Source organism: Monodelphis domestica, chromosome 1 (genome assembly GCF_027887165.1).
Source record: "Monodelphis domestica isolate mMonDom1 chromosome 1, mMonDom1.pri, whole genome shotgun sequence".
Lineage (NCBI taxonomy): Eukaryota > Metazoa > Chordata > Mammalia > Didelphimorphia > Didelphidae > Monodelphis > Monodelphis domestica.
In genome coordinates this window covers 171,617,742-171,630,631 of record NC_077227.1, presented here as the reverse complement: position 1 = coordinate 171,630,631, position 12,890 = coordinate 171,617,742, and the positions used below count along the sequence as shown (strand labels likewise).

The 12,890-nt window shown below is 33.8% G+C and overlaps 2 protein-coding genes across 2 annotated transcripts; both read right to left on the bottom strand.

Moving 5' to 3' along the window:
* Positions 1-529: 529 nt before the first annotated feature.
* On the bottom strand, positions 530-1,473 carry LOC100618673 (olfactory receptor 4F6-like). Its single transcript, XM_056825908.1, has one exon. It carries the CDS (start codon positions 1,466-1,468, stop codon positions 530-532), a length of 939 nt encoding a protein of 312 aa, XP_056681886.1. The 5' UTR covers positions 1,469-1,473.
* A 9,883-nt stretch (positions 1,474-11,356) lies between these two features.
* On the bottom strand, positions 11,357-12,400 carry LOC100028496 (olfactory receptor 4F15-like). The gene has a single exon (XM_001378479.4). The coding sequence runs from the start codon at positions 12,290-12,292 to the stop codon at positions 11,357-11,359; it is 936 nt and encodes a 311-aa protein (XP_001378516.3). The 5' UTR covers positions 12,293-12,400.
* Positions 12,401-12,890: the final 490 nt, after the last annotated feature.

Here is a 12,890-nt window from a genome sequence, read left to right as displayed (position 1 = left end):
ACTGTTAATAGCGATGATGAACTCCAACTTGTAGTTGTCTAATGTTTAATGAACCAAATAAGGTCAAATAAAAATTGCCAATTTAATTGGGGACACAGAAAGACAAAGTCATCACAAAACCCAACTGGATTACTGAGTTTAAGAGATGAATGAATAAGCAGATACCTGGAGGAAAATGTACATTCTTGGTTTATAATGGTCATATAATGGAGAGACTTACATATGTAACACATCTATCAAAGGCTATCGTCATCATAATCTCACATGATAAAAATGAATAATCTTGAAATGATTTGCTTTTAGTTCTTGGAAGATTATACAATATACTGAAATTTGTGATCTCAGTTGGATAGAGCACTGAGAAGGTAAGTGACTTGTGCAGGGGCACTTAGTATGTAGTAGATGGAGAAATTGAATGGAAGTCTTCCTGGTTTCTATGCAAGTTTTTTATCAACTACACTGGAATGCATCTCATTCATATCTTAAATGTCATGATCAGAAAGAGTATTCTGTTCTTTATCAGTGTTATTTATAAAACTTTCCTAAAATTCACTAATCTGCTGCTTAGTCTCTTCATTACTGCCTTCATGTCTTTGTTTCTGAATGTATATATGCAAGGGTTTAAGACTGGGGTGATAATGAAATCAATAATAGCCAGGAATTTATCCACTGGCAGTGTAGGAAATGGCCACACATAAAAAAAGATACATGGGCCAAAGAATAAGATCACGACACAGATGTGAGCTGACAGAGTAGAGAGTGCCTTTGACAATCCACTTGAGGAGTGTTTCTGAATGGTGACAAAGATGTAAATGTAGGAAATGAACAGGAGACAGATGGTACCAATGGAGATGAAACCACTGTTAGCAGTGACAATGAATTCCATCTTATATGAATCTATGCAGGCCAATTTGATGAACCGAGGAAGATCACAATAAAAACTGTCAATTTCATTAGGACCACAGAAAGGCAAGTTTGCCACAAAAGCCAACTGGGTCAATGAATGTATAAGGCCAATGACCCAAGAAGACACCTGAAGAAAAATACACATTTTGGGGTTCATAATGGTCAAATAGTGAAGAGGCTTATAGATGGCAACATATCTGTCAAAAGCCATGGAAATGAGCAGCACCATCTCCGTTCCTCCCATTAAATGAATGAAGAAGATCTGAGTGATACATCCCTGGAATGATATGACTTTGTGCTCATATAAAAGGTCAGAAATCATCTTGGGAACTACAACAGTGGAGAGACACAAGTCAATAAAGGAGAGGTTGGCTAACAAAAAATACATTGGAGAATGTAGGTGACCATCAGTGCTCACTATGAGAACAATAAAGATGTTTCCCAGCACAATAACAATATAGAAAAAGGAGGAAAACAGCAGAAGGCCAAGCTGTATGGCCCAAGAACTAGAGATTCCCAGGAACACAAATTCTGACACCATGGAGTGATTCAATTCATTCATCAGTCTGACTATGAGGTTATCTGAAAGGGAAAAAAAAGGGAATGAGAACAATTCTAGGAAAAAAAATGTCTTTTTTTAAGATTCTAACATTTCATACAAGTGTTCCTGTGAATATGAGATGATTTAAAATACATCTTAGGGGTCAGCTGGGTAGCTCAGTGGATTGAGAGCCAGGCCTAAAGACAGGAGGTCCTAGGTTCAAAGCTGGCCTCAGACACTTCCTAGCTGTGTGATGCTGACCAAGTCATTTGATCCCCATTGCCTAGCCCTTCCTGCTCTTCTGCATTGGAACTAATATACAGTATTGATTCCAAGACAGAAGATAAGGGTTTTTAAAAAAAATACATCTTATTCATCAATGTGTAATAAAACTTATTCCAGGAAATATGTAATTCCTAAAAAATATAGTTTTTATTTTGGTAAAGTCAACATTAATAAGTCAGGGCATACCAAACCCTATACTAAACTGTTATCAGTCTACAGATGAAAAGATAAATAATATAACAGTAAAAGAAAGCAGATTGTTTCATTTGTTGCTTACTAATGCTAGTTACATATTTCTCTTTCACTTTCTAATTCTTCTTTGCAAAAGGAAGTAGAGCAAAAAGAGGAAATACTACTAAGAAAGAATTAATGAAAATACTCAATTAATGATCATAGTAATGGAAAAGAGAAGCAAATTTAAATATGAATATTGATAAAGACAATGGCTGAAGAGAAATTACATATACTGAATTAAAAAGGCAGGGGAAGCACTCATAGTCTCAAACAAGACACAGTAAATAGTGATTTCAGGGTCAATAACAGAGAGGAAGAGACTAAGTCTGGATTTGAAATCGGCTTTCCTGACTGAAAGTCCTGCATTCAATCCACTGAGGCACATATGCCTCCTTAATATTTTAAAATTACACTAATACTTTTAGGACACCATGAACATGAATAAAACCACAAAATCCTAATTAGAAGATATTAAAATTTTGGACTGATTGAATATAGTAAAAATGAGAGTACTCTCTAAATCAATGTACTTATTGAATGCTATACAAAATGAAAGATTATTTCTTTATACCACTAGGAGGAAAATGAAAAAAAAGAACATCTAGAATAAAAAGGCCTCCAAGAATATCAAAATAAAAAAATGAGAGGGAAGGGAGGAGGTTCACATTATTATTCATGAAAATATAATATAAAATCATCAAGACAGGTTGGTACTGATTAAAAATAGAATAACAAACCAGTAGATTAGATTCTGTATAATTCAGATAAAAACAAGTGAGCATGGTATTGTACTATTAGCTAAACACAAAGATCTCAAGCATGATACTAAATAGTCACTCTTCCACAAACTCTGCCAGAGAGAATGCCATCTGGCAAAAATTGGGTGAAAACCAATCAGTTTAGTTTAAGTTCAGGCTTTTTCAGGCATTCCCTAATTTGGGATATTCTTCAGATACTGAAATAGTTTGCCATTTCCTTTTCCAGGTTATTTTTCATATGAAGAAATTGAACACAAGCAGAGTAAAGTGACTTTCACATAGCTAGTAAGTGTCTGAGGCTAGATTTGAACTCAGGAAGATGAAGTTTCCTGACTCCAAGCCTGGCATTCAATCCACCATGCTACCCAGCTATGGATTTAGAACAATAACTAATACCATATATGACAATAACTTACAAATGGTTACATGAAGTAGATGTAAAAGTTCAGATCATAGTTCAGAGAACAAGAAAAGAAATACCACTCATAACTATTGAGAGTTGAAGAGTTCCTTAGAAAAAAAAGTAATGATCATAGAAGATAAAATGAATATGACTCATGAATCAAAAAACTTTCCCCCTCAAAAAGTGATATAAATACAATGGAAATGGCAAATTGAGGGAGAAAAAGAATTTCCTCTCATAAAGTTCTGGTGTCAAAATTTTATAAGAAACCTATTTAAATGCATGAGAACAAAATCAATTCCAAAACAGATCAATGATCAAAGGATCTGAAAACATACATATAGCTTTGTAGCTATCAAGTGAAGAAACCAATCTACAAAGTCTTCTAAAAATTACCCAAAACAATAATAAAAAAGTGAAAGTAAACAAAATTATGATTCCACCTAACATGTTTCAGAATGAAAAAGTATACAAAATGGAAAATGACAGCTGCTGTAGAAAAGAAAAAGAGAGGAGGTCACTGTTGTAAAGCTGGTTGAGTTGTAAATTGGTCCAACCATTAGGCAATTAACAAATGTTTATTTCAACCTTTATGAATAAAAATTTGATGTGCAACAAATTATGAATTGTTGGTGTAGAGAAGAAAGAGAAAGGGAAACAGATGTAAAGTGAAAAAAGTAAGGAAATATGAGTAAAGTTATTTTGAAATATTAGGAATAGAAAATGTAGAAGAAAAGAGGCAAAATCTTGAAAAGAAATCAGTTAAATTGAATGCACATATAATGACTCAAATTAGATTCCAAATTTTCTGCTACAATTTTTTTATCTGCTAAAACTAATTCTCTTCCAATTCTTCCATTCTCTTCCATTCTCTCTTTCTAAAACAATGTTGTCAAATTCAGATTGAAAGGGGAAAGACTATTAAACTGAACATGTGTCTTCTCAGGACACATATTGACATAGGAAACCATATAATCACATTATCTATATTTTATATATTTTAAATTATTTTCTAAAATATATCTCAAATATATTTTAATGTGGCTCAGGTTGCACTTGGCAATATTATGGAATACTTGGCAATGCAGGAGGTGTATCCAGAGAATGGATCAGACTCTTCTGCTTTGCAAGAACTCTAAAGCACCTGCCTCCCAAAAGACGCTTGCTTATACCAGTTCCTGATATGATACTTAAAATACAGCTGGACACAGGGATGCCAATAGCAAATGTAATCATCCTTTACTTTCATACTATCTTGTGTTCTAAATCGCTCATTCTAAACCCAGCTACAATCAAGTCAGTCAGGGTTTTTACAGAATCAAAAAAGCTCAGATTTATACAGCAATTTTAAACTCATAAAGTTCAATCTATAGTGGAATAATCATAGTCCATGCAATGTATCCTAAAAACTGATCCTCCATCCACCCCTTCAAGACATTCAAGAGTTACCATTCATAAACCATGGAGACCTGCTAATCTATTCATGAACAGATTCTTTAGGAAGTTATTCTTACATCAAGCCAAAACTATACTCTTTTCATAATAAACATTCCTTTTTCCCCATTGTTGGAGAATAGCCTCTCCTCTACATAATAATCTTACAGATATTTGAAGACTGCCACCTCATTTTATATTCTTTGAACAAATGTCCATGTTTATTCTAACATCCTCAAATGACATTATGTCAGCCCTCCTTGCAGTCTTGGCTACTTTCCTACGAACTTTCTCTTATTTTTCTGTTTTCACCCTAAAATGTAACTTCCAAAACTGAACATAATATTCAAAATGATAAATAAATAGGACTAAAGGCAGCAGAACAAGTACTCCCATCATTTAGGACACTGCTTCCATTAACATAGACTAAAATCCAATTAACATTTTTTTCCTGTCCTTCTATCATGTTGTCTCTTATTGAGATCTCTACATAATGAGTCTTTTTAGGATTTAATATCTAGACAATCTCATAAGATGCACTCATTTTTATTTTCTAACACTATGTAGGACTTTACTCTTATTAAAAATTAAATGAATTAGACGCAGAGTAGCCCACAAAGCTCTTCCAGACTCCTGTTTCTTTCCTATCTTCGAGCTTTAAACCATCTGAAAATTTGACAATATTCAAATTTGGTATCAGGGAAAGCTCTCTAGATTTGTATTTAGGAGAATTGAGAGTGAATTTTATCTCTTTATAGTACACTTGCAAGAGCCTAGCTTCTATGAGAAATTTTCTAGTATATTTATTTCATGAAGAGGCAGTGCTGGTAGTGGAACAAGAACTGTCCTGGGAATCAAGACTAAGTTCAAGTAGCACTTTTGACAAATACTGACTCTCAAATCATGGACAAGTCACTTTATTCTCTAGTATTTTGTTCATAATTAAAAGTACAAATTTCAGAGGAGACCCAGATCTGCATTTGTACAAGGGGATTACTCACCCAGAAGTTCCCTAAATTAATGAAATTATGAACTCAGTTCCCATTCTTTTTTCATCATGTGCTGTTTTAAAATGAATATTATTGAAATATTCCTAACTCATTTCTCCATGTCTTCATTCTCACTAGTCATACTTTTCACTTCAGTTTATTCTCCTCAGTAATTGTCACTTCTCTATTGCAAACTCTTCTCAGTTTCCATAAATTTATCATGAACACATTAAATGATTACTTGTTAAGTGATAACCTGTTGTTTTGCTGAAATTTTCTATTTCTCAGCTAAAAAGATAATCTAATAGATGTCTATGTCTGTGTGTATATGCTAAAAGACTATTTCACAGTGAATAACCAAAACCTAGGTGATAAATAACATAATTAAAATTTCATGATAATTAATTTAAGTAATTTTAAGCAATATGATGAAATAAGAAATTTGACATCTTAGATTTCTCATAAAAATTATTGGATATGTACATATTCCCTAGATCTTTAGAATTTATTAATTTGGTGAGCAAAAAGTAAATAACTTTTCTGGAATGCAACTTCTATAGGATCCTAAGATGACAAGTTGAAACTCCATGGGATAGTTACACCTACCACTAGTTTGGTTAATCCCTCCAATGCACAAGAATGTCAGATCTCTAATGAATTTGTGGCTTAGGACAAAGTTCTCAATTAATGGATGTGAATCCCTTGCCTCAGGTAACCACTTTAGTGTTATCAGTGATGCTGGAAGCACATAAAAGGGAAGAAACAAATTTACGCTGTGACAGAATGACAAGAATCTACTTTATTCATTATCTGTTTCCATTAAAGTTCAATATTTTAAAAAGGTTCATTATTATCTCTCTTAAAGGCTCATTATTATCTCTCGCACCATCTCCATGACTATAATATCTCAAATTCATTCTCCTTTCCTGAAGTTATTAGCCATCTGGTTTTCATTACTACAAGCCTAACACTGACACATATGTTCCTTCTGGAAAATGCAGACAGAAAACAATTAAATCTACCACTCTCCAAATTTTCCTTTTTCTAAGAGAAAATCCCCTCCAAAAGCTGACTCTTCAGTGTCCTCCTCATCACCTAAATACAACTTTTAGGAATTTAAAAAGAACAATATTTATCAGCTGACACTGATATAATGGTAAGAACAAGGATATTTTTCTTCAAAAGGATAAACCTTATATTCTAATCCTCGCCATAGTACTTTATGGTATACAACAAAATCATTTTCTTAACTTCAAGTGCTAAGCAGAAATCCACTTGCCTAAAATCAAACATAAAACCTGAAATATCCCTTGATATGTTATATCCCTGAACTTTTACTAAAGGTGCCAAAACTGAACAATTTTAAATCTGCTATGTGAGTAGCTCAATTTGTGACTTTTTAGAGGTTCTGGGACATCATTAAGGAGGCTTATTTTGGTAATTATCAGTACCTACACAAGTGATCCTGATAGATGCTAAACTTTGACAGAACACTTTAATATAGCTTATAGCTGACTAAGTAAAAAGTGTTCTGCAGAATCCTTGCCTTATAGCAAAATTGAAGGGTGGTTTTATAATAATCCAATTGTAATACCCTGTCATGGAATCCTCATGGTATGGAAACTATATGGTATATTCTTTTCATGGCATTAATTTTAATTTTAACTTACCCCACCTACCTGTCTGGAAAAAAAGGTAATGAAGAGCAATATCCACAGAAATTTGAGATTCAGACACAATTGAAAACTGTGTGCCTAGAAGCATATAAACATATTAAGTTTTGCTCCTGAAGAAATATCAAGGATCATTGACTTGCTGGAGTGGTCTTAATTTCAGAACCTTGAACATGTCCACCATGGGAATTCTGCCTTTGAAACACCTTTCTTTTTTTCCCAGAGCTGCCAGTAGATTAACTGTTAACGTTTAGTACACAGATTCAAGTGCAGAAAAAGAGCAAAGGGTGGAGCTTGAGGAGGTGGCAAGTCATGTAGTTACAAAGCATTTGGCTGGGAATTAGGACTTTGGTGCTAGTCCTGACTTTTCTTCTAACTCAATGTGGAGACCAGTAGGTGTAAGAAAACTAATCAGAAAAATTTCATTCAATTCCTTGCTCTGCCATTCTCTGGCTATGTCCTCAGGCTCTCTAAGATCTCTTAAAACCTCATTTATTTTTTTTCTGTGATCTCTTCATGTTTTTCTCTTGTTTATCTCTTCTGACTGCTCAGCTATTTAAAATGCTGTAGATCAATATTTTATATGAGTTTGCCCATTGGGGAAGAAAACTTATCAATCATTCTTTTAATTCTAAAGAGTAAAATTTGCCCAACTTAACTTTGACCTACTTTAAGTTCTATAGAATTCAAGTTGACTCAAGACACACTGTGAAGCAGATTTAGATTATATTTGATGCTCCCAATTCTCCTTATAACACCCTGGCATCTCCGCGTCTCCAGGATTGCTTTAAATTCATTTGTTCCTTAGTTGGTTGTAATAACTATTATCATATCCCATATAGATATGCTCAACACAAGGAGAACTCCTTTCTACAGGAGTAACATGGAACAGTAGAAAGATCAGTACACATATACTTTAGGTTTAACTTGTATTAATAACATCATCTATCGTTTTATTAAACATTAGTATTTTTTAAAAGAATGAATTTTTATAATTTGCAACACTTCCCACTGTTTTGTAAATACTCACATTGAAAATGTAATCAATGGCTCTTGAGAGCCAGTATTGAGACAGCTTCAACACATCCCTGATAGCACCTTATTTTAGATCAAAATTATGTAATCCCTTTTCCTGATTCACTTTGACATTCCAGAAGAAAATTTCACTGAATTTTTATTTCTGAAAAAGAATGTTTGTAGTGAAATTCATACAAAATAAAATAATAATTTTTAAATGCTAAATTTATACATTATATACTTTTATAGATCATGTTTATTAAATGACTATTATATAAAAGTTTATATTTTGCATAATTTGTATATTACAGTTATGAATAATATATAAATATATAAATTTAATCTCAATACAAGGTAAATTGCTCATCCTTAGCAGTGGATTATATATTTATTCAAAATATACTTTGGCTATGTGATCTAACGTCAAAAGCTGCTCTATCTAAGGAAACAAGACATTAATTAAATATGGTATTCAAGGAGAACAGAAAAGGGAGGCTCTTAGAACCATAGAATTTAGAGTTGAAAGAGACATTAGAGATTCTTAGATAGTAATTTACACTAAAGATTTAATCTAGGATTTTAGAGAGGATAGTTATGGAAATATGAAGTAGGTCTTTGATTTTTTAGGGGGGTGTTAAGTGGAAGTCCATATCCAGAAAATTCCCCCACCCTTCTAGGTCTATTTATGATCTTTAAAAAGTCACCAGAAGAATATAGACATGAAATGTCTTCCCCTGGATCATAGAGCCAAAATGTGCCAAATGTGGAATTTGTATAAAAATTTTCTAGCTTTGAGGCTGATTCTCTAGTCGCCACAACTTAGTGTTTCATGGTACCTTTTATTACACTATAACAATGTTATGAGTACTAATAAGGTAAAAATTATCTTCTCTATTACTCATTCGAAATAAAACAAAAAAAAATCACCTCATCCTTTGTGATTGGCAATATTATTTTCTTCCGAATGATAAAAATCAATGTCTTTCAATAACATGTAAATAGATAGAAATTGTTAGACAAAAATATGTCTTCCTCTTGTTAACTTGTTTTGCACTGCAGATCTGAATCTATATTAAGGTCAAATAAACATTCTATTATTGTAATTACAATCATGATTTTTGTGACTCAGGTTACATATCCACAAGGATTTTACTTTTGTTTGCTTTTTGAGCAGATGTGGGAGCAACCAAAGCATCTATGAGGCCAGTAAAATAGTCTTCATATTAATTTGAACACCAATAGAAGACAGCATGGTATTGACTAAACTTCTGATTCAACATGCTAATGTTTACATACATCTGTAAAAAAGTGGTAAATGTGAGCATGAAACATATTCCACTTTTTTTCAGTTATTTAGGAAATTTTCCTTGAGTTTACAAGTTGGCTGCCCTGTCTCCTCATTGGCACCTTCATCTCCTTCCTCCTAAATGTATAAATGGAATATTAACAACAGAGGTGATAAAAAAGTCAGCAATATCAATCAACACCATTGACATCACAGGAATAGTTACCCACAAACCAAAGAATAGGATCCCCAAGGTAATTTTAGCTGACAGAGTAAAGAGAGCCTTAGTCAAACAAGGTAAAGGGTGTTTCTTGTAAAAATAATAACTCAATGAATTGACTATAGATATAAACTGATTAGATATATTGCTTGCTGTGCTTACAAAATATCTTCCCTTTATATAATTGAAGTGAAACTCATACATGAACTTTACTTCAGGGCCAGCCACAAAGACATTAAAAAGTCTCTTGTTATACAAACGCAATCTACTTATTGAGAATATAAGTATATAAAAGAATTTCTAACTCTAAGGGATTCTAACTCCACCCAAAACAAAACTCCCTGGTTCCATAAGGAACTACTTTTCCTGTTTCCACAGGCTTCACTGATCCTTCCTGATTTGAATAACCCAAAATTTCCATATTCTACAATAACCTAAAACTATTGTCCTTATAAGAAGTATATAATTCTTAACTTTGACTCCAAGTTATAAAAACAACAAAGGCCAGCTGACTGAGCCTCAGCAAGAACCAAGTTAGGACTCTGAGCCTTAGAAGACTCAAGAGTCCAAACCAAAGAACAGGTTTTTCTTTAGTCTTCTCTGAAATAAAACAATCTATGAAACAGCAGTAGACAGTCACTAATGTTTCCCAAGTTGGAAAAGGAAACACTTAACTCCTTCAGCCTTTTCCCTTCTTTCCTTCTAAATTCAGATAGGGAAGAGAGACAGCAAAGAGCATGTCACCTGCTCCGAGCAGTGAAAGAGCAACTGCCACTCCCAGAAAGCAACTGCCAACCAAAAACCATTACATCTCCCCCACATAATGTCAGCATTTGAACATTACATTATGTCTCAGATCTGTTTCAAGCCAGATCCTCCACAAGCCAGCTTCTCTACTTCTTACCTCTAAACTAATATAACAAGATATAATTTCTAATATCATCCTTAAGTAATTTTAGCTGACAGAGTGAAGAGAGTGTTAGACAAATCAGATAAAGGGTATTACTTTATAAAGGGTGAACAGTAATCAAAATATAGATTTAGAAAATTAACATGAAGAAAGTGTCCAAGTTGATGAAGTCACTGTTAATAGCGATGATGAACTCCAACTTGTAGTTGTCTGATGTTTAATGAACCAAATAAGGTCAAATAAAAATTGCCAATTTAATTGGGGACACAGAAAGGCAAAGTCATCACAAAACCCAACTGGATTACTGAGTTTAAGAGATGAATGAATAAGCAGATACCTGGAGGAAAATGTACATTCTTGGTTTATAATGGTCATATAATTGAGAGACTTACATATGTAACACATCTATCAAAGGCTATCGTCATCATGATCTCACATGATAAAAATGAATAATCTTGAAATGATTTGCTTTTAGTTCTTGGAAGATTAGACAATATACTGAAATTTGTGATCTCAGTTGGATAGAGCACTGAGAAGGTAAGTGACTTGTGCAGGGGCACTTAGTATGTAGTAGATGGAGAAATTGAATGGAAGTCTTCCTGGTTTCTATGCAAGTTTTTTATCAACTACACTGGAATGCATCTCATTCATATCTTAAATGTCATGATCAGAAAGAGTATTCTGTTCTTTATCAGTGTTATTTATAAAATTTTCCTAAAATTCACTAATCTGCTGCTTAGTCTCTTCATTACTGCCTTCATGTCTTTGTTTCTGAATGTATATATGGAAGGGTTTAAGACTGGGGTGATAATGAAATCAATAATAGCCAGAAATTTATCCACTGGCAGTGTAGGAAATGGCCACACATAGACAAAGATACATGGGCCAAAGAATAGGATCACTACACTGATATGAGCTGACAGAGTAGAGAGTGCCTTTGACAATCCACTTGAGTGTTTATGAACGGTGACCAAGATGTAAATGTAGGAAATGAACAGGAGACAGATGGTACCAATGGAGATGAAACCACTGTTAGCAGTGACAATGAATTCCATCTTATATGAATCTATGCAGGCCAATTTGATGAACCGAGGAAGATCACAATAAAAACTGTCAATTTCATTAGGACCACAGAAAGGCAAGTTTGCCACAAAAGCCAACTGGGTCAATGAATGTATAAGGCCAATGACCCAAGAAGACACCTGAAGAAAAATACACATTTTGGGGTTCATAATGGTCAAATAGTGAAGAGGCTTACAGATGGCAACATATCTGTCAAAAGCCATGATAATGAGCAGCACCATCTCCGTTCCTCCCATTAAATGAATGAAGAAGATCTGGGTGATACAGCCCTGGAATGATATGACTTTGTGCTCATATAAAAGGTCAGAAATCATCTTGGGAACTACAACAGTGGAGAGACACAAGTCAATAAAGGAGAGGTTGGCTAACAAAAAATACATTGGAGAATGTAGGTGACCATCAGTGCTCACTATGAGAACAATAAAGATGTTTCCCAGCACAATAACAATATAGAAAAAGGAGGAAAACAGCAGAAGGCCAAGCTGTATGGCCCAAGAACTAGAGATTCCCAGGAACACAAATTCTGACACCATGGAGTGATTCAATTCATTCATCAGTCTGACTATGAGGTTATCTGAAAGGGAAAAAAAAGGGAATGAGAACCATTGTAGAAAAAATGTCTTTTTTTAAAATTCTAACATTTCATACAAGTGTTCTTGTGAATATGAGATGCTTTTAATTACATCTTATTCAGGGGTCAGCTGGGTAGCTCAGTGGATTGAGAGCCAGGCCAAAAGACAGGAGGTCCTAGGTTCAAAGCTGGCCTCAGACACTTCCTAGCTGTGTGATGCTGGCCAAGTCATTTGATCCCCATTGCCTAGCCCTTCCTGCTCTTCTGCCTTGGAACAAATACACAGTATTGGTTCCAAGACAGAGGTAAGGGTTTAAAAGAAATACATCTTATTCATCAATGTGTAATAAACTTAATTCTAGAAAACATATAATTCTTAGGAAATATAGTGTTTTTTTTTTTTGTAAATTAACATTAATAAGTCAGGGCATACCAAACCCTATACAAAACTGTCATCAATCTACAGATGAAAAGATAAATATTATAACAGTGAAGAAAGAGCAGATTGTTTCAATTGTTGCTTGCTAATGCTAATTACATATTTCTCTTTCACTTTCTAATTCTTCTTTGCAAAAGGAAGT

Bases quoted from the DNA above. Each gene is read 5' to 3' on its own strand.
- LOC100618673 (XM_056825908.1), bottom strand. From the start codon at position 1,468: ATGAATGAATTGAATCACTCCATGGTGTCAGAATTTGTGTTCCTGGGA.
- LOC100028496 (XM_001378479.4), bottom strand. From the start codon at position 12,292: ATGAATGAATTGAATCACTCCATGGTGTCAGAATTTGTGTTCCTGGGA.